The sequence below is a fragment of the Anser anser genome (genome assembly GCF_964211835.1).
Source record: "Anser anser genome assembly, chromosome: 5".
Lineage (NCBI taxonomy): Eukaryota > Metazoa > Chordata > Aves > Anseriformes > Anatidae > Anser > Anser anser.
Genome location: NC_139725.1, coordinates 64,474,669 through 64,502,157, shown reverse-complemented (window position 1 = coordinate 64,502,157; position 27,489 = coordinate 64,474,669). Strand labels below are relative to the sequence as shown.

Genomic DNA, 27,489 nt, shown 5'->3' with positions numbered 1-27,489 from the left:
TGCTCTCTTCCACAGGGGTGAGGATTACACAGCACCGTGAGGCTGTGCTGCTGGGAGCAGGTAAATAGCTACAGCTGGAATTGTGTGGTTTTTTTAATCTCCTGACAACTGAGGGTATGTTTTGGGAAAAAACATGCTTCTGTCTTTTCTCAAGTAAAGCATTCTGCCCTGAACCTCTCCTACTTCCACTAGGCCCCCCCCCCAGTCCAGATTAGGAAGAAACAGACCATCACAGGGCTTTGCTGCAGTGAATTAAGGCATGCCTTTGCCCAGAACCATAGGGGAAGAACACTCAGCTCCCAAATTCAAAGCATTAGAGAAGAGACACCTCGACAGCACATCACTGACCCAACGCCAGCAATTTACTTGCACATTTCTATGCTATTTATCTCAATGAGTTGTCAGAGTCCCTCTAACCCACAACGGAGGAACTGGTCCACATCTGCTTACTGCCACGGAAGCTAAATTCAGTCACGTCAACAGCGGTCGGGGTGGCTCTGTCTCTTCCCAGGCTGAAGGTGCTGGGTCCTGCCTGCACAGCAGCACCGGTTGGGTGCTGAGCCCTCCAGCACCACATCACTTCTTCTTCCTGGTCAGCAGGTTGGGCGCGGAGACCTTCACTTTACCAGGAATATTTCTTGACAAGTCCGTATCCTACAAAACGTAAAGATGAGAAATTGGACGTAACAGCAGTGCTTCTACAACTACCTTCCTCACCCCTGCGAGCGTTTCTGAGTCAGGTGGCGCAGACCGATGTGCCCGTTTCTGCTGCCCTTCCCCTCAGAGAACACAAGGCTGACATCAGGCTTCTGGGCACTCCCCCCAGTTTATTAATGTAAAACTTTTATGGGTTTCTGTGCAGCTTCCACCCCTCAGCTCCATTAGGATGGGGTGGTTGAGTCAGCAAGTCCCTGGACAGTGCCTGTTTGCCTCAAGCTCGTTAACCATTAATTGTGTTTCCTCTAGCAGAGTTCCGTGAAAAGTCAGCGTTAGGTCTGCTGCTTTTCAGTATTTCCGATCAGTAAAACATTAAAGGCCAGCGGCAGCTGTCACAGAACAGCCTGGGCTGCCCAGTAACCTGCAGTCGTGGACTGGAGCTGAGAAACCCGCCCCTGGGGACCGGCAGCCAGGAGGGGCAGAGGGCAGCGGCTGGCAGAGCCACCAGAGCAGAGCAAAGCAGCCTCCCTCCCTGCCTGCAGGTACCGGAGCGTTGCAGGCTGGCGGCACCGAGTTAAAAAGGGAACAGAAGATGGTAAAAGAGCAGAAAAATGCAGCTGTCAGGCTCCTGGGTGGGAGAACGGCTGCCTGAGCAAACAGCCAACACGGTCACCGGGCAGGGGGAGGCAAAACCTGCCCCGAGGGGCACAGCAGGACGCTGCGTGCAAGGCTGGGAGAGCGCCCAGTGCTACCCTGGAGGACTTTTAGGAAGATGAGGGTTTTGTCAGACATTATTGGGATCAACAGACACAATAAAGAAACCTGAGGCCCAGCAAGGCTCAATCAATTCCTAAGGATTCTTCCCAGCCTAAGCAGCACCGAGCAAGCACTGTGTTGAAAAAGGAGCAGCTTCTTATGAAGCATTTACCCCCCAAAGCGGCACCAGTGGACATTTTTCTGCTGCTGTTACACAAGAGAAAGCACGTAAAGAAAGCAGTCACCTTGACGCTGCGGAACAGATCCTTTTCTCTTGCAGTAGCTTCTTTGGACTGCATAAAATTATGCAAGGCGATCTTTGCAGCTGTAAAACCACAGGGAAGACTTAAAACTCTAAAAACGTTCCGGTTTCAACAGGTAAAGCACCGAGAAGGACTGAACTGCTTTAAGCCGTTACCTTTTCCTTTCTTTTGGGTGCCCGGCGTGAGCTTGACTTTGTACCTTTGAAAAGAAGAGGGGTCGGTAAGTCGGACGGCAGGCGCCCCTCTCCCGGCTGCCATCAGCCCTTTCCCCCAGGAGGCGCCGCGACCTACTTGTAGTTTGTCATCGCCGTGTAGGGAGCGCAGATGGGCACGGCGAAGAGCAGAACGTCCTCGGGGTGCGGCTGCCCTGTCAGGGAGTCCAGCAAAGCCACGGCTTCCTGGAGGGGCAAAGGGGCTTCTGTGGCAGCAGGGAGCAGCACCAACGCCCGACCCAACCTCTGCTACCGGCTGGAGGGTCGCCCCTTCCAGCTCTGCTACAGGAGCAGCTGTAATTACCCCGTGTCACAGCTATGGGGCTGCCAGGATGAACTACATTTAGGTTTATCACCTTCACTGGCAATTAATTACCAAGCCATGGCTCGTTACTGACCATCTTTGATTACTAATATCACATCTTAGTGATCTTAGTTTTAAATGACCCAAAGGGGACCCCCAAACGCAGTTACGTCTTCACGAGGTCACCAAAAGCTTCCCCCTGCAGCCAACCGTTATCCTCCTCAATTAAAAGATTTGAAGAAATGAACTTATTTCCAGCCTTGGGCAACACCCCCAGCCTGTAATTACAGAGCACTCCGAAGCAATTTTATGCGTGAACGACCTCCTAACCCCAGCTGCCCGACGTCACCCTGTGTCCTCCAGCCCAGCGCCACCCTGCTGGGGGTGCAAAAGGCCGTCAGAGGCGAAGACGGGGACAATCTCCAACCCAGCCAGTCCCTCGTTTCCATAGGGGATGCACGTGATGAGCAGCGTGAGAAATAAAAAGATACGAGCAAGCTGGGTTCAAACAGTTTGGGGCACGAAGGGGCCTTAAATCAGCAGAACCAAACCCTTCCGAGGGGCTCAGGGTGTGAATCTCCATGCCAGCCCCAGGCGTGTCTCTGGTCCCGCTCACTAGAGCGGGGCCCTCCAGCTTCGAGCAGGACCAAGCCCCCCCTCCTCAGCACGTTCGGGAGGTTCAGACAAGAGCGTTTACCTCAACTCCTGGCTGATCCTGCTCTTGCTCATCCTGTATACACAGAAAAGGAGACATCAGAGCTGAAATGAGCACACAACTGATTCTTTCTCCCCAAGTCCCTGGAGAAAATAAGTTCTTTTAGCAGCAGTACACAGAAAGCCAAATTTTCACCGCAAAGACAGTTCAACTTATTTGAAAGCGAAGGTAAAAAGAGCGGTTTCATGTAGGTGGGGGGAGGACTATTTCTTTCTAAACTAATTAGCTTGGCACATGCCAAACTGGGAGGAGAGAGATGGGCTGTGATTCAGATACTGACTCACAACAACAGATCTGGAGAGCTCTGTTACACTTCTGCTGCACCGGGTGGGAGGATCGATTGAACTGGATCCTCAGCAGCCTGGCGAGGTGCTCCCGAGGCCTCGTTTCGGCTGTGCTGGGAACACGGCATGCACGCAGACTGCTGCAGACACGTGGCAGGAGAGGAGAGGCCAGCACGCTGCTCACCTTCTCGTCCTGCTGCTCCTCCAGGGCTGGGTCCTGGGCCTCATGCAGCAGGACTCCTCCTGGGAGCATCTCCTTGCCGCCGCCAGCACCACGGTGTCCAGACTTGGGTTTCTGCTGTTGCTTTTTCACTGTATCTTCTTTCGTCTTCCCCTTTTTCCCTTTTTTCCCCTTCTCCTCCTTGTTTGACCCTGCAGACTGTGGTCGTGCACAAGAGGTGGTTAGAGCCAGTGCCCCGAGCGCACCAAGGGGGAGGCAGAGCTCCCCTCACTCACCCCCAGCAGCTTCATGATGAGCTCCCGGTCCTCCTCGTCCTGGTCCTTGTACTTCTCCTTCATCTTCTTCATTTTACTCTGGAGAAGAAAAGGCAACAGCTTTAGAAACAAAGGCTTTTGCAGGGCTTTGCACCCACCAAGGACCAGATGCTGTCCCCACACGAACGCTCCTTCCAGGTCTCCCAAAGCTCTTTCAGAGCAGATCACCAGCGACCGAGGGACTGGGGATTCGGTGAGAAGAGCACAGGATATTCAGTGCTAACAGCCCAGCACCAGCACCCTGAAACCACCGGGAGCTCCTCCAAGAGTCTACAGCTCTCAGGCAGCCAGGGACCGCTGAGAGAAACCCGGAATTTCTCCCTGTGCGGGAGATAAGCCCACACTTCATGTGGTAACAGCTCAGCTCACGGGCAATGCCGCTCCCTGCCTACCTTCTGGCCCCGCTTGACGGGCTGAGGGGCTGGCACACCCTTGGTGGTGTTGGGAGCAGGGGGACGCTGCGGCTCCGTCTCCTTCTGCTTCTCTTCAGGCGGCTCCAAGTTCTCGGCGTCATTCTGCTGCTTTTTTTTCTTCATTTCTCTAAGGGAAACAAGCACTTGACGCACCGCCTCGTTATGACAAGGGCGGCTGCTGCTCTGCCAGCGTTAGCAGCCCGCGTCCCAGCCACGGGGAACCTGAGGCACATCCACGGCAAATCCCCCTCAGTAAAACCTCAGGCAACAGTTCCCAGCCAGCACTCCCAAAGGACAGGAGCGTCCCTGGGCGACGGCACCCCGCTGAGCCCCCTTCCTCCTCCCAGCTCCTGCTCTCCCCCCGGTGCTGGTGAGTCAGCCAGACCAGGCTGCTCTCCACGAGGGGCACCCACGCTTGCTGGAGAAAAACATTTCACAGCCTCCTCCTCAGAGACGGCAGCAACGCCAAGCTGAAAAGCTTCCCTGCTGTTCAGGCTCTCCGTAGAGAGGCTTAGCTGCTGGGGCAGGAACCCCCACACGCAAACAATCGTCTCCAAAGCTTCCCAACCCCCTCGGCTGCTGGCTGACCGCTGACGGCTGCGCGTTTCCAGGTTTCCTGACGACAAAGAACAGACTGACCCCACATCCCACTCACGGCCCTCCCTGGGGAGGAGGAAACGAGGAGGAGGCGTTCACCTCACCCCGAACACGGAGGCTCTCACCTCCTCTCCTTGGCAGAGAGATGCCTTCGCCCCTGGGCCTTGCCGTCGCTCTAAGGAGTGAAACACAGTTAGAGCCTACCACGTCCAGCAGCAGCTGATGCTGACTTTTGCCAGACGCCTGGACTGGGACCTTACCGGGTTGGGTTCTTCCTCCTTAGGGACAGTTTTCTGCAGGGATCTGCGGGGAGATCAAAACGGAGCTCGTCAGTGGATGAAGAGCAGCTCAACCCTGCCGGCACCGCCGTCAGCCAGGCTGGTTACATCGCTTTCAGCTTTCTAGTTCTTGAAACTTCCAGCAAAAGGGCAGCGATACCAGGATGCGGCTGACAAAGCAAGTCCTCAGATCCCTGCCAGCTTGCCTCGAAGCACACACAAAACGCAGGCACGTACGTAGCACGCACCAAACGAACACCCTGACGTTCAGCTCCCCGTGCGCACAGCCTAGACGGGCCACGGTGTTCCCTGGAAGAGCTGCCCGCTTCCACCCGCTCGATCGCTTTGCCTTACACCCTCTGAGGAGTCCCATTTCCAGAGGCATCGGGGAGCTGAGCTCATCTCACAGCCGCACAGAGCAGTAATTCAGCAGCAGCTCGGCAAAGCAGCCAACGGCTCGGTTTCTTGGGGCTGAACAGCAATTCAGAGGGAGAAAAAAAAAAACAAAACAAAACAGGGGCAGCCATCTCCTGAGGAGCAAAATCACTGCGTGGGCAGTCATGGGATGCTGGGGCCAGAACGGGGACTAACAACCAGCGACCAAGGAGCCAGACACCCCCAGGGAGGGAGCAGGCAGCTGGGTGTGCGCTTCGGGAAGGGGGGTCCACAGCAAGCAGCCCACAAAGCAGAGTCCTTCAGCAGGAAATGGCACGCAGCACGGCTGTATGACCACGGCACAGGGTTACTGCCCTGCGCCCTGACAGCCTGCATCAAAAGAAGCGATGGCAACTCATCACAGCCCTGGTCTCGGCAGCATTTTAACGGTATGGAGATTCTCCAAAGGGCCCACGCTACTGAGAAACACAGCTACTTCTTCACTTACCTTTGAGACTGAAGGTGCGACAGGTCGATTGTTGTGTCTGGGTAATCTACCTCTTCCTCTTTCACTTCACTCTTCGGCTCTGGATGTTCCTCTCCATCCTCAGATTCACCATCGTCCTCTTCGGAGTCACCCTCTGGCACCGCAGGGGTGTTTGCTCTGCCCTGGTCAAGGTCAGCAACGCCCTCATCACGATTATTCTCGGACACGGCTTCCACATCTTCTGGTGCTTCCTCACACTCCGCTTTTTCTTCGTCACTGCTGCTGTCCCCTCCTTCTGCGGTGCACAGGTGAGGAAAACACAGCTGACGTTACAAGTGCCTGAGGCAGCCAGGGCTGCTTGTCAGCAGCGCACACAGAACCCGCGTCACACCCACCGTACCTAACAGCTCCACTTCCTCGGACACCAGCTCACCGGCACCGCTGGAAACCGTTTCGAGATCCTCATCCTGTACTTTGACCTTCCTCTCTTCTCGGTGCCTCCAAATGCAGCTTTCATCCACCTACCAACGGGGGCACCTCTGCGTTAGGCCAGTACCAGCTCCGATAAGGCTCGCCGGCCCATGCGGAGCACACCTGACTCAGCTTTGTGCTCTCCCTTTGAACGCTTCCCGCAGTTCCAAGGGCAAGAAAACTAAACCGGCACCTTTAAACCCGAGTCTGACAGCCTGGAAAGCACAGCTTGTGAGGAGGCAGCTGCACAGCCAGCAGGCTCTCCCAAAACACGTTTCAAACAGAGCTGATATAAAAATCCAGCAGAGACAGTGAAGTTTGCTAGTTTGTAACAGGGGCTGTTTGCTTTAAATCAATGCAGGGAAAAATGGAAATATGAGAAGAATAATTTTCAGCAAGTAGCATTTTATGGGGTCCCAGTGAGGATTAAAAAAAAAATCGCTGGGAACATACTCATAAGCGAGAACTAGAATTTAAGTCTCCCACAGCTCAAAACAAATTGCAAAAGCCAGCAGGACCTGCACAGAGGAAGCAGTACCTTAAACAAGAAGCTGAAGCCCATCATCAGATACGAAGGTGGAAGAAAATTCTTCTTCCCTGAAAAACAAAGGCAGATTCCCATGAAGAGGTTTAACAGTGATGTTAAACAACGTATTTTCAAAAATCCTTTTTATTAGAGGCTTTAGGCTACCAGAAATTACACCAAGGCCTGTTCCAGCTCTTGGATGACAACAGGAGAAACACTCAGCTAGCGATCTGCTGTCCGGGGCCCCAGCTCGCAGGTGCTGCTGCAGCCACCCGACGTTCCTTACAAATTGCTCGGGACGCATTTTGAGAAGATCGGGATCTGCTGGCTGCCACAGAGAGGGGGGCAGCTCAGCTGACTGCCTGCCACCGCAGGACAGCACAGCATCTTCAGGCAAAAATGGGTGCCCCACCCCTGGGGGTGCCCAAGGCCAGGCTGGATGGGGCTGGGGGCAGCCTGGGCTGGGGGCAGGGGGCCCTGCCCATGGCAGGGGCTGGGATTAGGTGGGGTTTAAGTCTCTGCCAACCCAGACCAGCCTGTGATTCTATGAAAACGCCTAATGTCAAAGCCACACTGTTCCTTTGTGTCTCACCTCGGATCATGAAGCTCCCAGTGGTCAGGTACTCTCCTGTAGGTGCAGTTTTAGAAACCTAAAAAAGCACAATAGAGATATTATAACAAGTGTCTGTAAGAGAAGACCAGCATTGTGCAATAACAGCACTAACAAGAGCAACGTTCAAGCAAGCCACATTTTTAACTTATGGGAACAGCTCTGTAGGAGGACTCTGTATCCATGGGCTTCCTTCTGCCCTTTGCAGGATATTTTCCTAAGAGATGTTTCAGTTCAGTCACACAACGATTTTACAAGCCCTGGGTGAGGAACCGGGCTAGACAGGCAGTAAGAACACAGAAAGCACCCTGACCTTCAGTTTAACGTAATCTCTCTACCCTTATGGTTGAGCTGCTTGGAAGCAGACTGAGACCATGGCTAAGCACAAGCCAGAAGCACAACTGAAAAAAAACGAAAGTTTCTTTTTGATAAAAGTGCTTCCTCTCTGGTAGCAAGAAGCCAAGCTTGCAATATTTCTTGTCACGGTCACATCACGTCCGAGATTACTCCTCCAACCCTGCCCTACGCGCAGCAGAGCCAGGGAGAACTCACAAGGACTGGTATCAGGGAACAGGAGTTGCATCCCCCTCCACCAGTTCCCCCCCCGGAGACACTTCACCTGCAGTCCCACACCACTTCCTTCAGGTGTTCCACCTGCAAAGGCCACGCGCAGGCGTCCTCACCTGGTTGTGGGAGACCCACCAAGCACTGGTGACAACCCGGGCATCCCAGGCAGCGCTGTAACACAAGGCCATCGTGCCTGCTTCCGTCAGGGTCCGCGGAGGAATCGGTTCACCTACGACAGTCACACCCAACACACCAGTTAACGCAACTACATACACAACAGATGAGGCTCCCCGACTTGCACATGCCCCCTGATCCAGCACCTGTCCTTCCCAGGGGCACGTGGCTAAGCTGGACGGACCTGGGGGCGGCGGTTGAGAAGAAACTCAACACAAGACACCGTGTGCTTGCAGCCCAGAAACCACCCGTGTCCTGGGCAGCCCCAAAAGCAGCGCGGCCAGCAGGGCGAGGGAGGGAGGGAGCAGAGTGGGTCCCCTCTGCTCTGCTCTCGTGAGACCCCACCTGGAGCCCTGCACCCAGTTCTGGGGCCAGAGGGAGTCAGGGAGCATGGTGATAGGACAAGTGGGAATGGCTTTAAACCGAAAGAGGGTAGGTTTATATATTAGATATAAGGTTATAGGTTTTTATATTACATATAAGAAGGAAATTCTTTGCTGTGAGGGTGGTGAGGCACTGGAACAGTCTGCCCAGAGAAGCTGGGGATGCCCCAACCCCTGGAATTTTTCAAGGCCAGGCTGGATGGGGCTAGGGGCAGTCTAATTCAGTGGGAGGTGTCCGTGCCTAAGGCAGGGGGGTTGGAAGTAGGTGATCTTTCAGGTCCCTTCCAACCCAAACCATTCTATGACAGGCAGCATCAACAGCTGCTCTTCAAAACTCCCCAGCAGAAGCTGAAGCTCTGCCACTGCTCCTTCCTCAGCTCTGCAAGGGAGTGGGAACTGCGCTGCTCACAGCACAAGGCCGATTTTTGCCACCTCCCAGGACTGGGGCACAGGCAGGTTTGCACAGCCGGTCTCCCACGAGAGCCACACTGAGGCATTAACGCTTCCCTGCTGAGATCTGCACCCTCCACCAGCACCCGAACTGCTCATGCCACCTATGAGAGTCTCAGCGGGTCTCCAGTCCCTGGGGCCAGCAGCAAGCACTTGCCCCAAAAACCTCCGCCAGTGCCTACTGCCTGTCTGCAAGCCCACCACATCCATCGCTCCTTCCCTCCAGGAGCGCAGCTGAGCAGACACAAGCAGCCACTCAGGGCTGGGAAGCATCTGCAGTTGGTAACAACTTGATTTTGGAGGGACTGACGCCCCTCACGTCCCAACTGAGCCACCTGCTGGAGCTGGGTGCTGCAGCACGGGGCGAAGGCAGCTCGCAGGGCTGGAAGCAGACACGCAGTGAGGACTCCACCAGCCTGCAGTGCCCCGAGGCTCCTCCGAGCCCCTGCATCCACCCCACAACGTACCTGTCGGGTTCTTGATCACACAGCTCGTGGCTCCATGGAGGTCGGCGTGCACGTATATGTCCCCTGGAAAAGAAGTGACTCGAATCAGTCACGTACGGGGTAACTCCACGGGTCACTAGAGCTAAGGCAAGGGCTTTTTAGCTTTATGTCTGGGAATTGCCAAGGCAATGGTGTTTTACAGAGTCCACACTCTTTCAACTCTGGTTTGTGTTCCTATGATTTTCTGGTTTGCATTTTAGCAAAACTGCACCCCTAGGTCTTGAGATGGGCACAGTGTAACGACATAGACTCCTAGGTGTTTTGCCACTCCAGGGTCTCAACCTCGTGCAAAAACCGATGTGATAATGTTGTTAAAGATAATTTTTTTATAAGAGCTGAGGACAGTTTCAGGGGGAAACAGCCCTTTTGTCTGCAAGGAGCAGGATGGGAAGAGGACGTGGAAGTCTTTTAGTCCACCCTGGTTGTCCCAGGCAGGATCAGCTCCTTTGCTCCTTAACTGACTCTTACCCTGCGGCGCCGGAGGGTCCACTCGCCCCCAGCCCTCCAGCGACAACACACACGCAGCCTCCAGGACTCACCACCACCAAAGCCCCCCTCACCTAAGGCTCAAGCTGAGAACAAACCAGACAAACCTTGCCGTGTCATTCTCATGCAACCGGAACACAAGACAGAAAGCCGACACGCCCCATTAATCGTGCTCACCTGGTTTCAGATAGCGCTTTACAATTATCTCATTCTGCTGCTGATCTCTCCCAGCAATAACAAGGTAATTCTCAGAACTGACGAACCACAGGAACTTCTCAAACCTGCCGAATTACATCAGTTGGGAAAAAAAAACACATTGGGCTAGCAGAATGTTAGAGGTATTTTTCGTGTCAAAGTCTGACAATACGCAACTTGGTATCTACTACTTATAAACGACACTGAAAATAGTTTCATGACCATTGGCATGCCCCTGGCATAAAAACAAGACCTGGTACAAATATAACATCACTACCAACGGTATTTTGAGATGAAATAAATACTGTCACCGCAAAGTCCAGCTGCCTCCTATTTATTTTAGTAATTTACTTATTAGACTACAAAAAGCTTTGTTGAAACATTTTTTGATCTACTGTTTCTACTTCACAGATACCGAGCTGCCGGGAAGCATCAGTAAAGTTCCCTATTTTTACTAAGCCCATCTTCCCAACTGTGTTAAAAGCCAGAAACTCAGCTAAATTTTAAGTCCGGGTCCACTGAAAGGAACTTTCCCGGATAAAGGCTCTAACAGGATCAAGCTAGCAACTTAAAGGAGCAACTGGAAAGAGACTCGATACGAAGCGCAGAGTTTAGCTCCACTTCTCAGCTAGTGAAGTCAGCCCAATGCAGCTGTTTTAAATTCGCGCACGCTCACAACACATTAGACAATGACAACGAAACTGTACTTGCCAGTAGACCTTCCTGGCTTTCTGAATGGTGGTAACCGTCTGAACTTCCTTCAGCGTCTGCTTCGTCTTCTTCTCAGCTGATTTGAATGCCTATTTAGACAGAAAGCACGACCTCAATCTGCCAGCATAGGAATCCTGAAACTGCTAACCAAACAGCAGGAAAGACGGTAAAAGTTTCTCTAAATTATTTTTTGTCAGAGTGCAGGCTCCACATACTGCTATTCACCAGCCTACGGTCCCTTCAGGCACAAGTAAGAGTGCATCTAAAATATTCACAAATCTCTGCCCCACATCAGTGGCCCCTCAGATTATCAGCTATCTGATCATCCGGATTTCCACTGGTTTTCCACTCCTACCTCTGCAATTTGTGGTTTGTCAGTACCTCTGCCGAGCAACTATCTTAAGTGATCGTAATGCTAACAAAATAATACAGCAGAGGTCTTTAATCCTCAATTCAGTCACCTTAAGAACTTAGCAACAAAACAACCTTGTTTTGTTTTTTTTTTTTTCCCTCCACCTTTCACATCTCATTGGACTACCTCAACTACATCAGGATTTTCCACTTACCAGTGACAGGGACTTTGCTTTTAAATATCATCTAAAAAAAAGAAAAAAAAATACCTTTTCTGCAGCTTCTACTGTCTTCTGTGTTTTCTTAGCTGCGTGCCTTTTGTGATCATAGTACCTGCAAGAGAGAAGCTTGTTTATGATTTAACATGCTGGGATTTCCAATATTTTTAGAACGTATTGCTCAGGGTTCTTTACATTTGTTCTAAAGTTCAGTTCTAACAAATTTTTTTTTGGCTCAGATCTTTAGTGTAGCCTTTACCTGAGAAAAGCAGCCACACGATGCAACTTCCCTTCTGAGACTGAAGGAACACAGTGTTTGCACTACTGTGCGACAAGAAGTAGCCACTCTGTGTCACTGTGCAGAACCGTACTTAAAATTAAAGTGCTGCAATAGCTAGAGACTAGCCACAACGCTGAGATAATAGTTTTGGACCAGGAAAACATAAATCCGAGAACCCAGGGCATCTACCCACTTCCATTTCTAATGTTTATTTTTAAAAAGCTATGCACAGAGCCTTTCCTATGACGTTATCACCAACAACTGAAGGCATGCAGAAAACTTCTGCTAGCAGAGCACACGCTCGCTGTAAGCCTTACTTTTTGGCATTGGCATACGCAGACAAACTGAGGTCAACATCGACTAGTGACGGTTTGTTTTTCTGAGGCTTCTTCAACTGCTTGTTTTTATTTTTCTTCTTTTTCTCCTTTGGTTCTTCAGTTTCTTCTTTCACTAAATCAGCATCCTCCTCCTCTTCTTCCTCTTCAGATAACACATATGGGTTCCTAAAAAACATGACACCATGAGATTAAGATAAGAGAACCAGTTATTTTTTTAACAGTAGTGCAATGCGTTTTTACTTCTAGTCTCTCATGAAGACTGGAAACGGCCTGAAGAACCCTTTTCACTAAAAAAACATTTTCACCATGCAGCCACAGGAAGGCCCCAGGATGCAGCGCAAGCAGGTCTGTATCTTAGAGTAAACCAGAGTGTGGGGAAAAAAGGAAACAAAGGCACGAAATAAAGAGTTCGCGTTTCCCAATCCAAGGAAGCGACACTTTCCAAGGCAACTTTTTCTATCAAAAGATACACATCCATACTATCAATCTAGAGAAAAGGCCAGACTTAAAACAAAGAACAAGTCTGAAGATCTTCTTCCATGAAGTAAAGAAACGCACGACATTATGCCTGATCACCACACGAAAAGAAAGCAGTTACGCTGTCACACTGACTCAGCGAACAGCACAGCAGTGCACTGGTTTAAAACCTTAAAAAAAAAAATAAAATAAAAGGATCAGAACTGCAGAATCTCAGCATGGTTGAGGCTGGAAGGGACCTCTGGAGGTCACCTGGGCCGACCTCCCTGCTCAAGCAGGGCCCAAAATACCTGTGCCACTGTTTTTAAGCAGTTACGCTGAGCACACGTTAGATGGATTTGTATTTGCTTCTCACCAGTACATTAAATCTTGCTCTACCTGGCTATGCTAAGTCTGCGTAGCAAAAGGCAGTGCAGGAGCATAAAATAACGTGCTTCATAAAAGGAAACACATCGCCACAGTCTCCTGTACTACGGAAGCATGATTCAAAACTGGGGGACTGACTGAGCTGATCAGCGCAGTGATCGCTACCTGCCAATGAGACCGACAGATGTCACAGCTGCAAATGCAGAACTCGCTCCTGAAAGCGAGTTTACTTCATATACCAACATTTTTGAAAATGAGGTAATTAAAAATTCGTAAATTAACTTTGCAACATTACAGCTTTCATACCCGAAGTTCTAGCTATAAAAAAGAAATTCTAACTTCTTTTTTTAAATCTCCAGAATCATGACAAAGTGTCAAATGTGGTTTTTAAAAACACTCCAGATACTATCTCACCGCCCGCTCTCTCATCAGGACTTCCACAAGAACGAGCATCAAACCTTGCAGCTCACAAGAGCTGCAGTCTTGAACTATCATCCTTTCAGCGGACTGCTTCTACCATCAAAAGGGGCAGGATCTCATATGAATTTTAGATGGAAGCAGAATAAAACGTACACAGTTAACTGCTGAGCGATACAATGGTGTTTGGGACCTATACTGCTGCTTTTAGGACACCTTACAATATTTTAGGACATAGTCAGCCAGACTCTAAAAATACCAAAACAAAAGCTATTACAGTAACCGAATTATTATTTTTGAAAGCAAAAAAGAAAGCCCACTAAACTAGGTTCTCTTCACAATGCTGTTAAGAAAACTTCAGTAACAATTCAGTAAAGAAAAGTTTTCTTCAGTAAAGAAAACTTCGGTAACAATTCCTAAGCTAAAAAGACGGTGGGTGTGCAACTCCCAGCACGCAGTCAGTCCTACTTGTACTCGGTACGTGTGCTCTGCAATGTACTCACCTCAGCAGCATCGTGATGTGATTTGTCTGAAGCTTTAATTCTTTGATTGCACTTGCAACAGGGTCCCCCTGTGCCTGAGCTTCCTTAACGATCGCTCCGATCTCTGTCCAGTCTATCTGGTTGGCCAGCGCGCTGCGGACCACCTGGATGGCTCGGTCAACGATCTCCAAGTTCATCTCTATAAGTTCTCCTTTTATCTTATCCACTTCCTTAAGGTAAGAAAGAAATTTACACCCAATGAAGCTAAACACATAGGAGGCAATATTAAAAAAAAATAATAGTAGTAATTAATATCGAGACAAAATTCAAAAATGGCACAGAAGTGATCACAAGGCAACAGCCAACTTGTGTCTTGCAAGCAGAGCCGCACAAGCCAACTTTGGCAAGAGAGGCACAGAGCATTTTTGTAGAGGAGTAGAGACCCACTGGGCAAAAGCCCAGGCTCCCTGAGGGGCCACGGGGCGCTCACTGACAGCGGAAGGCTTCGCTGTGGGTTCTAACGCTGGCCATAGCAATCGTGACCAGCAGGTACAGCTCTTAAAGAAACATTTTGCATCTTTGTTTAAAAAAATCCCAGTCTTACCTGAGCTTGCTGAAGAGCCTCTAGTCTGTTCTCGTGATCCCTACGGACATTTTCAAGTTTCTTCAATGCTTGTTTTTCCTTTCAAGGACAAGTAAAATGGAAAAATATTATATATTTATGTGACATCATATCGTCTCATCATCTAATCCCTGTGAGACACTCGATACAGCATTCCAACAAGGAAAAACACAACAGCATAAGAGACACAAAGTTTACAAAACACTGTTGTTACTTCAACTTTGAATACAAGTAATTGCTGCACTATACAGTTCGAAATCCACCCCCGACCATCATTCCGTAACACAAGTAAGTAAACACCACCTTCCCCACCCCAAGCTACAGAAAACAAGTGCCCTAAGGAAGCATTTGAAGCTCCGAGAGCCACCTCAGCTGTTCCGCCCCGGGTGAGAGCATACCTGCTGCAAGGCTTTCAGATCAATTTTCTGTCCCTCTAGCTTGGAGTAGAATTCGTCTGCTGCCTACAAGAGAAAATCATTTTTAAAAATCTCCAAGTTGCCTCGACCGATACCAGCAACAAGCAGGCAGAGGAGGTTTTCCCCAAGAGAGCTGACCGCAAAGCACTCAGAGGAGACATGCTAAAACGGGGTTCGATAACTTCCTCCATTTTACCTTTGCATGAGATGATTTCAGCACTCTAGGTTGTCTCACTACAAACTGTGGGCTATACACAACAGAAAACAGCTGGCCAACCTGGACCCTCATTTTTTGTTAAGAAATGATTAAAAGGAAGCTGCTGTTTCATACAGCGTGCAGCCATTTTATCTGCAGAGCAATTCTAGACCTGTCCGCCCTGAATCCCTGCTGCTTCAACAGGTCAGCTCAAAAAAAAAAACAATACTGAAATCCTAGAAACTATGCCTAAGAACCGTCCCTGATGGGATGCTCCCGTTGCCAAACACAGATTAAAACAAAAGGAGAGGAAGGTTTTAAGGCTGCTTAGACCATCAACGCTGTGAAGGAGATGACAGAAGTTCAGCCAGGAAGCAGGGCAGGGAAGTAACACGGGAACTCTGAAGACCAAGGTTAGGAACCACACGCAGTTACTGATTCCAGATAATGTTAACAAGTCGAGGACCAGGAAGGACAACACTCAAGGAAACGCTAAACCAGATGCCTCGGGCTTTCAAAGGGGTCGCTGCGATGACTGCTCGCCTCCGGTGAGAGCTCAGCATCTGAACTCTCCACTAACAAAGTGTTTGGCTGTCACCAGTCCTGGTCAACAGCTTGGCATGTTCCATACGCGCCCGAATTCAGCGCCACATGCCATCACTTCAGCTACAGGACCTACTAACCAAGCCAGCAAAGACAGCACCGCTCAACAGTGGCCTAAAGGCCCTATTTTACTTGGCCTTTTATGCATAAAACTTTTATCCATAAAATTAATCACCTCTTCCAAGGTCTGTGTTTTCATTATCAACTTTTGCACTGCTTTTTAATTACTCTTTTTAGCATCAGTCAATTAAAGCACTTAAGTACAGCATCAGCAAAAGCACTGTACCTTATTGAATGAGTCAAATTCCAAGTACGGACATTTTGAATGTTGAGAAAACAAGAAAGGATGAAATTCCTCATATCTGTAAAATACACATTCGATATTATCACCTGAAAACTAATTTATGTTATGCAGACTAGTAAAAAAGGAAATAAACACTTCAGATATTTACGTGTAGATATCTTCTGTGGGTTTATCTGGTTCCAGGCTTGGCTTTTTCTCCTTTTTCTGGATAATGTAACCCTAAAGGAATGCATAAATATGACATCAGCATTTGTCTTTGAAAAGGATCCCCCTTATCTTGGCAAAACAGCAAGCTTCAGGTGCTAACCTACTGATCAGCACGAGACAGCACTTCACGCTAGCTGGGAGACTTTATGGCAAAAGTAACGTGACAATGTGACAACTTATTGCCCCAAAAAAGGTGAACTTATCTTAGGAACCTCAGAACTGTCCAAGCTGAGTGGTGCAGTCGATACACCAGAAGGATGGGATGCCATCCAAAGGGACCTGGACAAGCTTGAGAAGTGGGCCCGCGTGAACCCAATGAGGTTCAACAAATCCAAGCACAAGGTGCTGCGCCTGGGTCAGGGCAATCCCAGACGTGAGGACAGGCTGGGAGAAGAACTCACTGAGAGCAGCCCCGCAGAGAGAGACTTGGGGGTTCTGGGGGATGAAAAGCTCAACATGAGCCAGCCGTGCACACTTGCAGCCCAGAAAGGCAACCGAGTCCTGGGCTGTATCAGAAGAGGGGTGGGCAGCAGGGGAGGGAGGGGATTGTCCCCCTCTGCTCTGCCCTCGTGAGGCCCCACCTGGAGCCCTGCGTCCAGGTCTGGGGCCCCCAGCACAAGGAGGATGTGGGGCTGTTAGAGCGGGTCCAGAGGAGGGCCACTAAGATGATCAGAGGGCTGCAGCACCTCTGCCGTGAAGAAAGGCTGAGAGCGCCGGAGAGGTTCAGCCTGGAGAAGAGAAGGCTCCGGGGAGACCTCACTGCAGCCTTCCAGTACTTAGAGGGGGCTTATAAAAAAGACGGAGAGGGACTTCTTACTCAGACAGATGTCCTAACGATAGGACAAGGGGGAACGGTTTTAAACTAAAAGAGGGGAGATTTGGATTAGAGGTTAGGAGGAAATTCTTCCTTCAGAGGGCGGTGAGGCACTGGCACAGGCTGCCCAGAGAAGCTGTGGCTGCCCAAACAAGGTGTTCAAGGCCAGGCTGGATGGGGCCCTGGGCAACGTGGTCTAGTGGGATGCGTCCCTGCCCATGGCAGAGGGGTTGGAACTGGGGGGTCTTTGAGATCCCTTCCAACCCGAGCCATTCTGTGAATCTACCCTACAGCCTAACACACAAATGCAGGGCTGGCACGCAGAACAGCGTTATCTACCATCAGAGAACAAGTGCAGTTCTCACAGGACCTACATCAACTGCTCATAAATTATTTAATTGCTGTACATTCTGTGCAAGGATTTTTTATTACCCAACACCACCTGGAACACAAGCTCCCAGAACAAAACCTGAAGCTGATAACCCCAGAACAGGCACGCTGTGAACACTAACCACCCACTAGTTTAATTCTGCAGCTCCTGCCTGACTGATAACCAAGTAGCCCAGCTGAGCCCTACCTTTCCGCTGAAGTCATCCGTTAGGGCCATATATTCTTCCGCTTTTTCCAATGCACTACGTACTTTTTCAATATTTTCTAAAGAGAGAGGGGGGAGGAGAGGAATATTTTAAGACACCTAGAACAGAAAGATATCGTTATATAAACCTAGCACAACAGCAAATCAAAAGATCCAGGCATCAGCTCTTCCAAGTGCCTGGAGCAACCTGTCCAACCTAACCACATCCAGGGGAAGCTCCAGCTATGGCACGGCCTTGTCAGATATCCTAAGGGTAGGATTCCAGTATGGCTCAAAAATAAAACTGCAGATATCCTTCACCCTGTTTTCGGTAATTGCTTCAGTAATTGCTTTAGCAATTGCTTCAGCAGTTACTGTTCATTTTAAACAGGAGCCTCAGTATACATTTTATTTTGGGGAGTTTGTTGTTTATTTTCTTTATATATATATATATATATATATATGCACTTTTAAGACATTTCAAGTTCCATGAAGAAAGACCATATGAATGCTAGCAGTTTACAAAATAAAACTGCAGAGAAGAGCATAAACCAGTAGCTATAAGCTGTTTGTTATAAAGTCGATCTATTACAGCACTGTAAAGCAGCGGAAAGTAAAAAATCTGTTTGATTTACGGCAAATATAAAGGACATAAGAGAAATAAGACTACAGAAAAAATCTATTCTGACTTTAAAATTTTGCAATAAATTTAAAGCCGCTACTTTATCAAATCCCCACCATGCCTGTTATAGCTAAAGGAAGACTTTGATGCCAACTCCTCCCTATAGAATTCTTGTAAAATATCCCTTTACATAGCCAAAGTTCACCTGATGTTCAAGGTAGTGTCTCATAAAACCACTGACACTATCGGACGAGTCTAATGTTCTGTTTCAAGAGTTTTAATATGAACAAGGTTGGTCCCAACCTAAAAACATTACAGCATATAACCATGTGGTCAGAACTACAGGTTTAAGGATTACTCATCTCTTTGAAAAGAATACTACCCAGACATGAAAATGACCAAATACATACAGCCTCTAAAACATTATTTTCTACGTACCTTTATTTTCCAGATTTTGATCTATTTTGACAGAACCAGAAAATCCAGCTTCTATAAGGCAGTGCTCGATGAGAGTGGCTCCATAAGCTACAAGAAAAAAAACACTCTTTTATAGAGGTGATTCTCCATGAAAACTGTATTCACATTAAAATCATAAGAAGAGTTTCAACAAGCTACGGCCAGGAAACTACAGTCATAATCCTTGGAGAGACTGGGGAGAGAAAGGGCATTGTGGTCCTGAATTCAGAAGGCAGGATCTATGGCAGGCACGTTATCAGGGCTCTCACAGTGGCCCTCAGAAACACTCGCTGGTGGGCAGAGCTGACAGGTCTCAGCTTATGGCGGTGAGCTTTTACAGACTTCGGGATGCTTAGGTTCATCTGGAACTGGAAAAGATCGAGGACTGAGCGAGGATATACAGGAAGGCTGGGCTTCGTGTCGGCCCAAACAAAATGAAGCCTTTAAAAATTTAAAAGAAGGTAGGAAAGGAACTGAAGAGCGTAGGAAACCCAGTAAGGGTGGAAAACCACCTGGTCTGGGACAAGGCAGTACAAAGGGTGAAGTCATACAGACCGTGTAGCTTCAAGGAAAGAAGTGGGAAAAAGCTGTCAAAGCCAAACGTGAAACTTGAGTGACAGCGGAAACAGATGGAGCCCCATTTGAAGAGGGCGTAGAGAAACAGCAAATGAAAACAGATAAAAGATCCTCCTCTAACATGCTTTAAGACAAAGAAACAAGCTGGGCCCCTGGAAAACCACCTCTAACTGAGGACAGGCAAAGTAGAAATGAGGAAAGACGACAATCACTGGGACAATGCAGCACCAAGCTTAGGATGATGCAGGTGGCCTCAGAGAAGGTGAGCAGGACCTCGGCATCCAGACAAATTAACAAAATAACCACATGAAAATAAATAAATAAATAAACAGCGGTCACAGGGGAATGAAAGCCCAGGCCTACACCAGTGGCAGGCCTGCTGGTCACCCCAGCGTGCAGTGGGACAGCCAAGAGATTGTGAAGGCAGGACACAGGACAGCCAAGTCAGACTTCCATCACCCAGTCTGCCTAGACAGATGCCACATCAGGGTATGAGGCTGACACGAACATTTCAGACATCATTAGGAACTGTTTCGTGGCATAGGTAGTCAGAGAGCTGCTCTCGTTAACCCACAGTCTGATTCAAATACCACCGTTAAAGAGCTACAGTGACAGAGACAAAGCGTACTTGAATTCAACATCCACGCTAGCACAAACTGGTCTTGAAACTATTGTGTTGTAAATTCTTCTTAGCCTAAAGCCTAAAACCAGTAGAGCTTTGTACTAGATACAGAAGAGACAGCACAGCTCTGCATTTTGCCTAACAAATCTACAAGACGGTTAAAAAGACTTGGGAGGCCAAACAGATATGGCCTATTCGGATTTCCAGAGTTAGCAAAGCTCATCCCAAAGCTCTCAGAGAGGAGAAGCTGCCACCAGGTAACATTTCTGCTTGGGAGCAAGAACAGGTGGCTCTGTGCAACACAAGCTCCGCTGTCGCTGAACACAAAAGCGCCAAGCTGTGTGTTGGGAACTTTTGGGAAAGGAATGGTGAGCGGAATGAGGGACACCAGGCCACAGCATCAATCTGTGGTGCTCTGCTGCTTTGAACGTTAGGTACGCTTTTAGCTACCCCGTTTCAAAACAGGTAGAGCTAGAAGAGGCGCAGAGAAGGACAAGTATCAGCAAAGGCTTGGAACAAATTCTGTACAAGGAAAGAGTCTGAGGGCTAAACAGTAAGAGCTGGTCGGCCTAGAAATGACCAGGACATAAAACGAGTGGTGCAAAATTCGTAAATAGCAGCTGTTCGCCTTCTCTTCAAATGCCATACTAGAGCACCAAGTAAAATTGAAGAGATCAGTTTCAAAAAAAAAATAATAAAAAGGAGATGGCTTTTCATGTGGTCTGAAAGCAAGTGGCAGTCCTCCAGTGTCCACAGGACACTGCAGAAGTTCATACAGGCTCAAAAAGAGATCGGGTAAACGCATGGAAGAAAAATCCAACCCAAGCTATTAAATGCAAGGATGCCTGCTGGTCAGTGCTGTCTAGGAGTCTCTAAAACATGTAAGTACTGGGATTGAGAGGCTGTTCTGGGAAAATCACGGTTTCTGTTAGGGTACAGGCTAATGACTGGGCTGCAGGCCCCGGCCTGACTTTAAGCTGACTGAATAAGATGTGAGGAAATGGAAAACACAACATCAGAAACCCCTGCACACAGGAGTCACCAGCGTGGGAAGCGCACTAAGTTACGTGGACTCCCGGAGGGATGGTCGGGCTTCACAGGTGGTTAAGGAAGGGGTGTGAGAAGAGGCCAAGCTCATGGAAGGGAACAATCGCAGACCTTTTAGAGAGCGGAGCCTTGCCAGGCCTGAGTAACCAGATCAGTAACGCTGTAAGGCCAAGGCTACCTAGACCACAGCACCAGATTTGAGTCCAGATATCACAAAACCGGGACCAGTGGGAGAAAGCAGTTGGCAGCAGGCTGTTATTTAGGAGAAGGCCAAGGCGGAGAAAGAGAGGAACAAAGGTGGTGAAAAGGAGAATCAAGAAACAGGGAAAGCAATACTTAGGTCTGCAAGTCACAGCCTTTAAGCTGTTCAGTGTGCCTGCCAGGCACCCTGCACTTGATCGGCAGTGCCAAATCAGCAGAATAAAATAAACTTGTCCTCACCATGTCATACCGGTCACATCTATTCTGTGCTCAGGAGAACTGGGGCACAGGGTGCTCTGCCTGCCTACCAGAGAACACCCAGACGGACAGAGCGAGCACGCTGGTTTTACCACAGCAGTACTGGTTGCAGGACTGGCAACCCCCAGCCACTTCCTAGAGTCCGTGCCCTGCCTGTACGTTTAACGCCTCCTGTTCAGTACCACCAAAGACAGGACGCTGGGCAAAACGCATCACATCAAAGCTCCAACAGAGCTGTTCTCAGGCCTTCATCCCTGCAGGATCGCAGCAAGGCTCATTGTGCAGCTTGCTTTGAATAATAAAAAAATAAATAAATCTGTTTTCAAAGGCTTCTTTTTCTGTTGTTTTCCAAACATCCATAAAAGCAGGCTGTCATCAACAACCTCAACAAAATAAAGACTGCTTGAAGTTATTCAAATTTTCAGCATCATCCAAACAGAACAGACATTGCCCCCATTTCACTTCCAAGTGAAACAGAATTACTTACGAAGATGCGGGTTAAGAACCCTCTTCAGCTGCTCCCCTTTGGGTGCGTTTGATATTATTTCGGTTAACCTGCGAAAGATAACGGAGAGTTGCCATTCCAAAGGACAACGGGTTTTAAGATCCCGTGGTATTGCTTAGAAGCAGCAGAACATTTTCAGTATTAGAAGAAATACAAAACAGCTGCAGTACGTGAAAAGACCGCCCACAGATACAGTACCTTTCACAAAGTAATTGGGGTTTATTTCAAAACACACCACCTAAAAGCGGCTACCTTTCCACGGTCGGCAGAGGCGCAGGTGCTTTTGCGCTGTCGACTGGGTACCGCTCCCGAACCGCAAACCGGACATCATCCGCCTCATCCGTGCGAAATCGCAGAATGTTCAAGATGAGGTATTCGTGGTCTGTCAGGACGATGTTGCCCTGCAAGAAACACCACGGGGGACCATCAGCCAAGGCCGTGCTCGAGCGCTTGCTTACAGGGAACGCGCGTGGAGCCTCGCACTCACCCTGTCGTACAGCTCGATGATCAGGTGGTAAGCAGCCTCGTTGCTTCCAAACTGGAAGTCCACGATTCTGTCTATGCCCAGCTGCTTCACGCTGACCAGTCTTCGGGTCTTCAAATGCTTACGGCACTGCCAATAGCAGAGAGAACATCCGTGAGACGGTGCAAAGAGCCCTGCTTGTGATGTTTTATACTGAAATATATTTGTTGGGTTTCTAAGCTATTGATCCCTCCTACAACACCGACCGCTTCTTTCTGAATACAGACACTGGAAAAGTGAAAATCTCAGTCTCACTAATACAAAGATAAGGCAGCTCTTAGCAAAAATAATACCACCTTGATATTTACAGGTAATACAATTGTTCCAGGTTCTTACATTAAGTGATTTTTGCCATTAAAACTGCTATTTGTTCAGCCGTTATTCAAAGCGAGGTCATCTATGTCACCTCAACAAGTGAGCAGCTAGTTAAAGTCCAGAGAGTTTGTACTGCAAGGAGACCCAGGATTAACCCCGCATCAACAAAGGACACAGAAAGCCTCCCAAGAGAGTCTCTGGGGAGCCATTTCAATGAGGCCACATCCAGAGGTGGCAGGCTACGCAGACCTGACCTGTGTGAGTCAGCCCTCGGGCTGCATCCCCACAGACCTACCTACAGGAATGCAGCCCAACAGCGTGCAGCAGGATCTGAACCCTCTAAGTCTGACAGAGCGAACAGAGGGTCTCTATTAACGTAGTGTGCTGTGCCCAGGACCTACGCATTTGGACAATCCAACCAGAATGATGAGGACTTCACTGCAGTAAATTCTGAAAGGTCTGGGTGGCACCGAAAACGTTCAGCAGGTTAACACTAGTCTTCCTAAATGTACACGCTCATTGTTTTGGGCACAGAGCATCAACGACGTGATCCTAGAGCCACACGTGCTCCTTCCTCACCTTCAGTCACCTGCCCAATTAGGATCCACCGAGCAAACTCTTTTAGTATTTTCTTCTGTCTCCAAGGCCAGCACACTGATGTTGCTTTCTTTAACCAGCTTTCTTTTTAAAACAAAACCGCACGTTGGCTTACCTTCATTGCAAAGCTGGATGGCATCATGTTTTTTGGCCACTCGAACTCCGTCGTGTGAATCCGTATTCCAGACTCAACCAGCAGCGTGGCCTTGCAGTCGGGTCTGTTAACAAAACAAAGATTTACCGCTTGGTACCTGAGCAGCCACCTCGTGCCACACACCACGCTGCACTGGGATGAGACCACAGCACCACAGCCAGGAGCGCACCACCCACAGAAAACACCAAAGCCAGTGGAATCCATGAAACAGTGCTGCAGCCACGCTGACAGCAAAAGGATGCCCGCGTGTAAAGTTTATAGACAAAGGGCCAAGCAAAGTGGTTTTGAAGTCAGAAATTCCCCAGAGCAACTGGAGGCAAGGAGGTGATGCTGGGCCCAGGTGAGACACAGTGCAGCAGACAGGCTGGGGACAGCAGTGTGCCATCCCCCCCACCTGGCCTGGGCGCTGCTATCGCCCCAGAACTGAGGCTCTGCACTCCTATACGCCTCTCCTACTTCCCCACAGAAAGAAATGGGGACGGTTGTGTGCTTTTACAGAAAATCCTGGGGCCTTCTGTACCTTTTCTGCAGCATTTTGCTTGTTTCACAACTGTACGTATGCTATCCCCAGGGACTTCCAAAGTAAAAGTTACCGTGTTTTAGCAGAAAATGACAGGATTCCACTGGAAATTGATCAGGAAAGCCAAACACCTGTCAGCAGCAATGCCGTATGTGCAAAAAAGTGCAGTTACAGTAACCAGGTAAGGGAAGTCACAGCAATTCTTACTTCTGCAGGCGGATGAGATACGTCTTGTTGTCCACATCGTAAACATTGCTCACTCTCATTCCCAGCAAGCTGCCAAAAAAACAAACAAACAAAAAAAGGGGGGGCACGTTTAGAAGAGCACACAAACCACACCAACTCCCCGTGACACTAACCGTGCAGGCGGCCGAGTGCACCAGAGGCAGAGCCAGGAGGCAGGGCTGGGGGCGCAGGCTGCCCGGGCAGGGGCTCCGGGTCCCGCACAGCGGTCCCGGTGCCGTCCCGGTGCCGTGTCCCCCCCCCCCGGTGCCGTACCCGCGGCGGAGCTCGGCGAGCAGCGCCCGGATGTCGATGGTGCCGAAGCGGCCCTTCATGGCTCCGCCGCCGCCGGCCCGGCCCGGCCCGGTGCGCATGCGCCGCCGCCGCCTCAGCTACGGGTGGCGGCCGAGCCCCGGCGCTGCGCCCCGGGGAAAACGGCGCGGGCGGGCCCGGCAAAAAAAAAAAAAAAAAAAAAAAAGGAGCCCGCGTCTCTCTGTGTTGCCCAGGCTACGCTGCAGTGGCTATTCACGGGCGCGATCCCGCTACTGACCGGCACGGGAGTTTTGACCTGCTCCGTTTCCGACCTGGGCCGGTTCACCCCTCCTTAGGCAACCTGGTGTGCCCCGGCTCCCCGGGGCTCACCATATTGATGCCGGCCTTAGCGCGGACGCCCGCTCGGCATAGCGCACTGCAGCCCAGAACTCCTGGGCTCAAGCGATCCGGCGGGCTCAGCCTCCCGAGCAGCTGGGACTACAGGCGTGCGCCACCGCGCCCGGCCACCGCTGCCCCGCGTTCCTCTCAGCCTCGAGGGGAAAACTGTGCCCCCAGACCCCGGGCTGTCCGCAGCACGGCGTCCTCTGCCCCACAGGCTTCCCAAAGATCCGCTTGTTAATCCACTTATTGTCTCCCAGAAGCTCAGCTGTCAGCCAAATAGAATCGCAGAACCATTAAAGTTGGAAAAGCCCTCCAAGATCATCTGGTCCAACCACCCCCCTACCACCAATGTCACCCACTAAAGCACCACGTCCAACCTCTCCTTGAACACCCCCAGGGACGGTGACGCCACCACCTCCCTGGGCAACCCGTCCCAACGCCTGGCTGCTCTTTCTGAGCAGAAATGTCTCCTCATTTCCCACCTGAACCTCCCCTGGCACAGCTTGAGGCCATTCCCTCTAGTCCTATCACTAGTTACCTGTGAGAAGAGGCCGACCCCCAGCTCCCCACAGCTTCCTTTCAGGTACTGAAGACTGGAAGGACCCCAAACTCTCACAGGGAAAATACAAACAAAAACAAACAAACAAAAAAATGTTTGGAGTGATAGCTCTAAAAACAGAAAAAACAGTGATACGCCATTTTCCAGTCTGCCCCCCCAGCAACGAGCTGGCTGCACTTCCCGGGCTCTGCCCACCCAGCCCACTGAGGCCTGGCCCACGAAGCCCCGAAGGAAGGCACTCTGCGGGCTCTGAGCTGCCCCAAAGGAAGGGAAGCAAGCCCCCTCCAGGGCAGCCTGTGCCTCCTTGCCACAGGCCCGGGTTTGTTGCGTCTCGCACAACCATTTGGGGTTGTGGTGCCAGTGCTTCGCTGTAGGATCTAGCTGGGGCTAGCAGAGGATCAGCGGCATCTCCTTGATTGGGGAATTTCTCTAAAAGTTTTCTGGCACTCTCCCTCCCCTTTTAGAGATGCCTGTTTCTTTCCCCTGTTCCTCTGTTCCCTTTCAGAAAGCCCCCCGTGTGACGTGCCCTGCTCCCCTCTCCTGGCTGGCACTCCCCAGTGTGTCAGTGGGGCTCGTGCCGCAGCGTTCCCAAATCCCGACCCCTCGCTGCCCGTTCAGCCGTCCTGAAGGCACAAAAGGAGGCTGGGTCCCGCTGTCTTGCCCAGGCTGCGCTGCAGGGTCTGTTCACAGGCGCGATCCCGCTACTGATCAGCACAGGAGCTTTGACCTGCTCCGTTTCCGACCTGGGCCGGTTCACCCCTCCTTAGGCGACCTGGTGCCCCCCAGCTCCCCGGAGGACACCATATCGATGCCGACCTTAGCGCGGACGCCCGCTCGGCACAGCGCACTGCAGCCCAGAACCCCCGGGCTCAAGCCGTCCGCCAGCCTCAGCCTCCCCGGCGCTTGGATTACAGGCACAAGCCACCGTGCCCGGCTGGTTTTCAGCCTTTTGCAGATTCCTCCACATCCATCCTGTACGGGCTCTGCTTGGCCACACAGCGGCAGTGGGGAACTGAGAGACAGTCCTTGTGCTGCTTGTGTTTTACGATTAAAAGTGGATGGAAGAATTTTTAATCATAAAGTACACAGGACAGACATTTCTGAGCACAAGTAGATTTAAGCAGCTGAGAAAGCCCAGAGTTCTCATTTTGAGACAGAAGAGGCACGTTGTGATGTTCTGTTTTCATTTTAAGCCAAAAGAAGCGCGCTGTGGAGCTGTCTCCAGGACAGCTCAATATGCTTCATTTACTGAACAGAGGGAGAGGGGATAAGAGTTGTCCCACTCCCCGCTTTCTCTTACAGAGAAAGGCTTCTCAATTCATTTCCTAAGAGAGGGAAGCTCAGAGCTGAGGACACGAACAAGCTGTGACAGCAAATACCCAAGGGAGGAGACTAATGAGACGCTCCTGGGAGCCTGGGATCAGTGTGGAGCAGGCTGCCCAACCTGACTGTGTTCAAGGGATGTTTGCTGACTTGCAGGTCTGCAGGGTCTCTGAGATGGAAACATGATGGGAAATTCTACTGCCTGGGATTTCCCATGTTCATAGTTAAATTCATTTGGATACCAAAGGTTTGGCTGAGTCCTGAACTGTGACCCTTCGCTGCTGCAAGAAACCAGGATGCACATAACCAAAACGTGAGCACACATGAATGAGCAAGGTTAAACATCTGCAGAAGATGCTTGTCCCACACCAGTATTACTTGACCCTTTTGTGCTTGCTCCCCAGGACAGACAGTGCCAGAGCTGCCAAGAGCATGATCAGGTAGGGGAAAGGTGCCAAAAAAGGCTGGGTCCCACTCTCTTGCCCAGGCTGCACTGCAGGGTCTGTTCACAGGCGCGATCCCGCTACTGACCGGCATGGGAGCTTTGACCTGCTCCGTTTCCGACCTGGGCCGGTTCACCCCTCCTTAGGCGACCTGGTGCTCCCCAGCTCCCCGGAGGACACCATATCGATGCCGGCCTTAGCGCGGACGCCCGCTCAGCACAGCGCACTGCAGCCCAGAACCCCCGGGCTCAAGCCGTCCGCCAGCCTCAGCCTCCCCGGCGCTTGGATTACAGGCACAAGCCACCGTGCCCG

At 50.3% G+C, this 27,489-nt stretch overlaps 1 protein-coding gene across 2 annotated transcripts; it reads right to left on the bottom strand.

Moving 5' to 3' along the window:
- Positions 1 to 333: 333 nt before the first annotated feature.
- NEMF (nuclear export mediator factor) lies at positions 334 to 24,614 on the bottom strand. Of its 2 annotated transcripts, XM_083839188.1 has the most exons (33): positions 24,475 to 24,613; positions 24,184 to 24,252; positions 23,418 to 23,520; positions 22,355 to 22,480; positions 22,120 to 22,268; positions 21,850 to 21,917; positions 18,641 to 18,727; positions 17,584 to 17,660; positions 16,134 to 16,204; positions 15,968 to 16,043; positions 14,865 to 14,927; positions 14,449 to 14,526; positions 13,866 to 14,074; positions 12,082 to 12,267; positions 11,536 to 11,599; positions 10,916 to 11,004; positions 10,187 to 10,290; positions 9,485 to 9,547; positions 8,127 to 8,239; positions 7,426 to 7,483; positions 6,846 to 6,904; positions 6,237 to 6,357; positions 5,858 to 6,131; positions 4,957 to 4,999; positions 4,822 to 4,871; positions 4,079 to 4,226; positions 3,648 to 3,725; positions 3,376 to 3,570; positions 2,890 to 2,922; positions 1,968 to 2,074; positions 1,832 to 1,875; positions 1,659 to 1,738; positions 334 to 654 (listed from the first exon to the last, which is right to left on the bottom strand). In XM_083839188.1, exons 1-33 carry the CDS (start codon positions 24,570 to 24,572, stop codon positions 577 to 579), a joined length of 3,261 nt encoding a protein of 1,086 aa, XP_083695314.1. In that variant the 5' UTR covers positions 24,573 to 24,613; the 3' UTR covers positions 334 to 576. The 2 variants fall into 2 exon arrangements, 1 of the variants encoding a protein (XP_083695314.1); XR_014585367.1 differs by lacking the exon at positions 2,890 to 2,922 and having other exon boundaries at positions 1,968 to 2,094; positions 3,367 to 3,570; positions 24,475 to 24,614.
- Between the last annotated feature and the right edge of the window lie 2,875 nt (positions 24,615 to 27,489).

Excerpts from the sequence above, each read along its gene's own strand:
- NEMF (XM_083839188.1), bottom strand. The coding sequence starts at position 24,572 with ATGCGCACCGGGCCGGGCCGGGCCGGCGGCGGCGGAGCCATGAAGGGC. Across the intron at positions 18,728-21,849 it reads GGTTCTTAACCCGCATCTTC|CTTATGGAGCCACTCTCATC; the intron begins GTAAGTAATTCT and ends TTTTTCTTGTAG. Across the intron at positions 7,484-8,126 it reads GGTGGGTCTCCCACAACCAG|GTTTCTAAAACTGCACCTAC; the intron begins GTGAGGACGCCT and ends GTGCTTTTTTAG.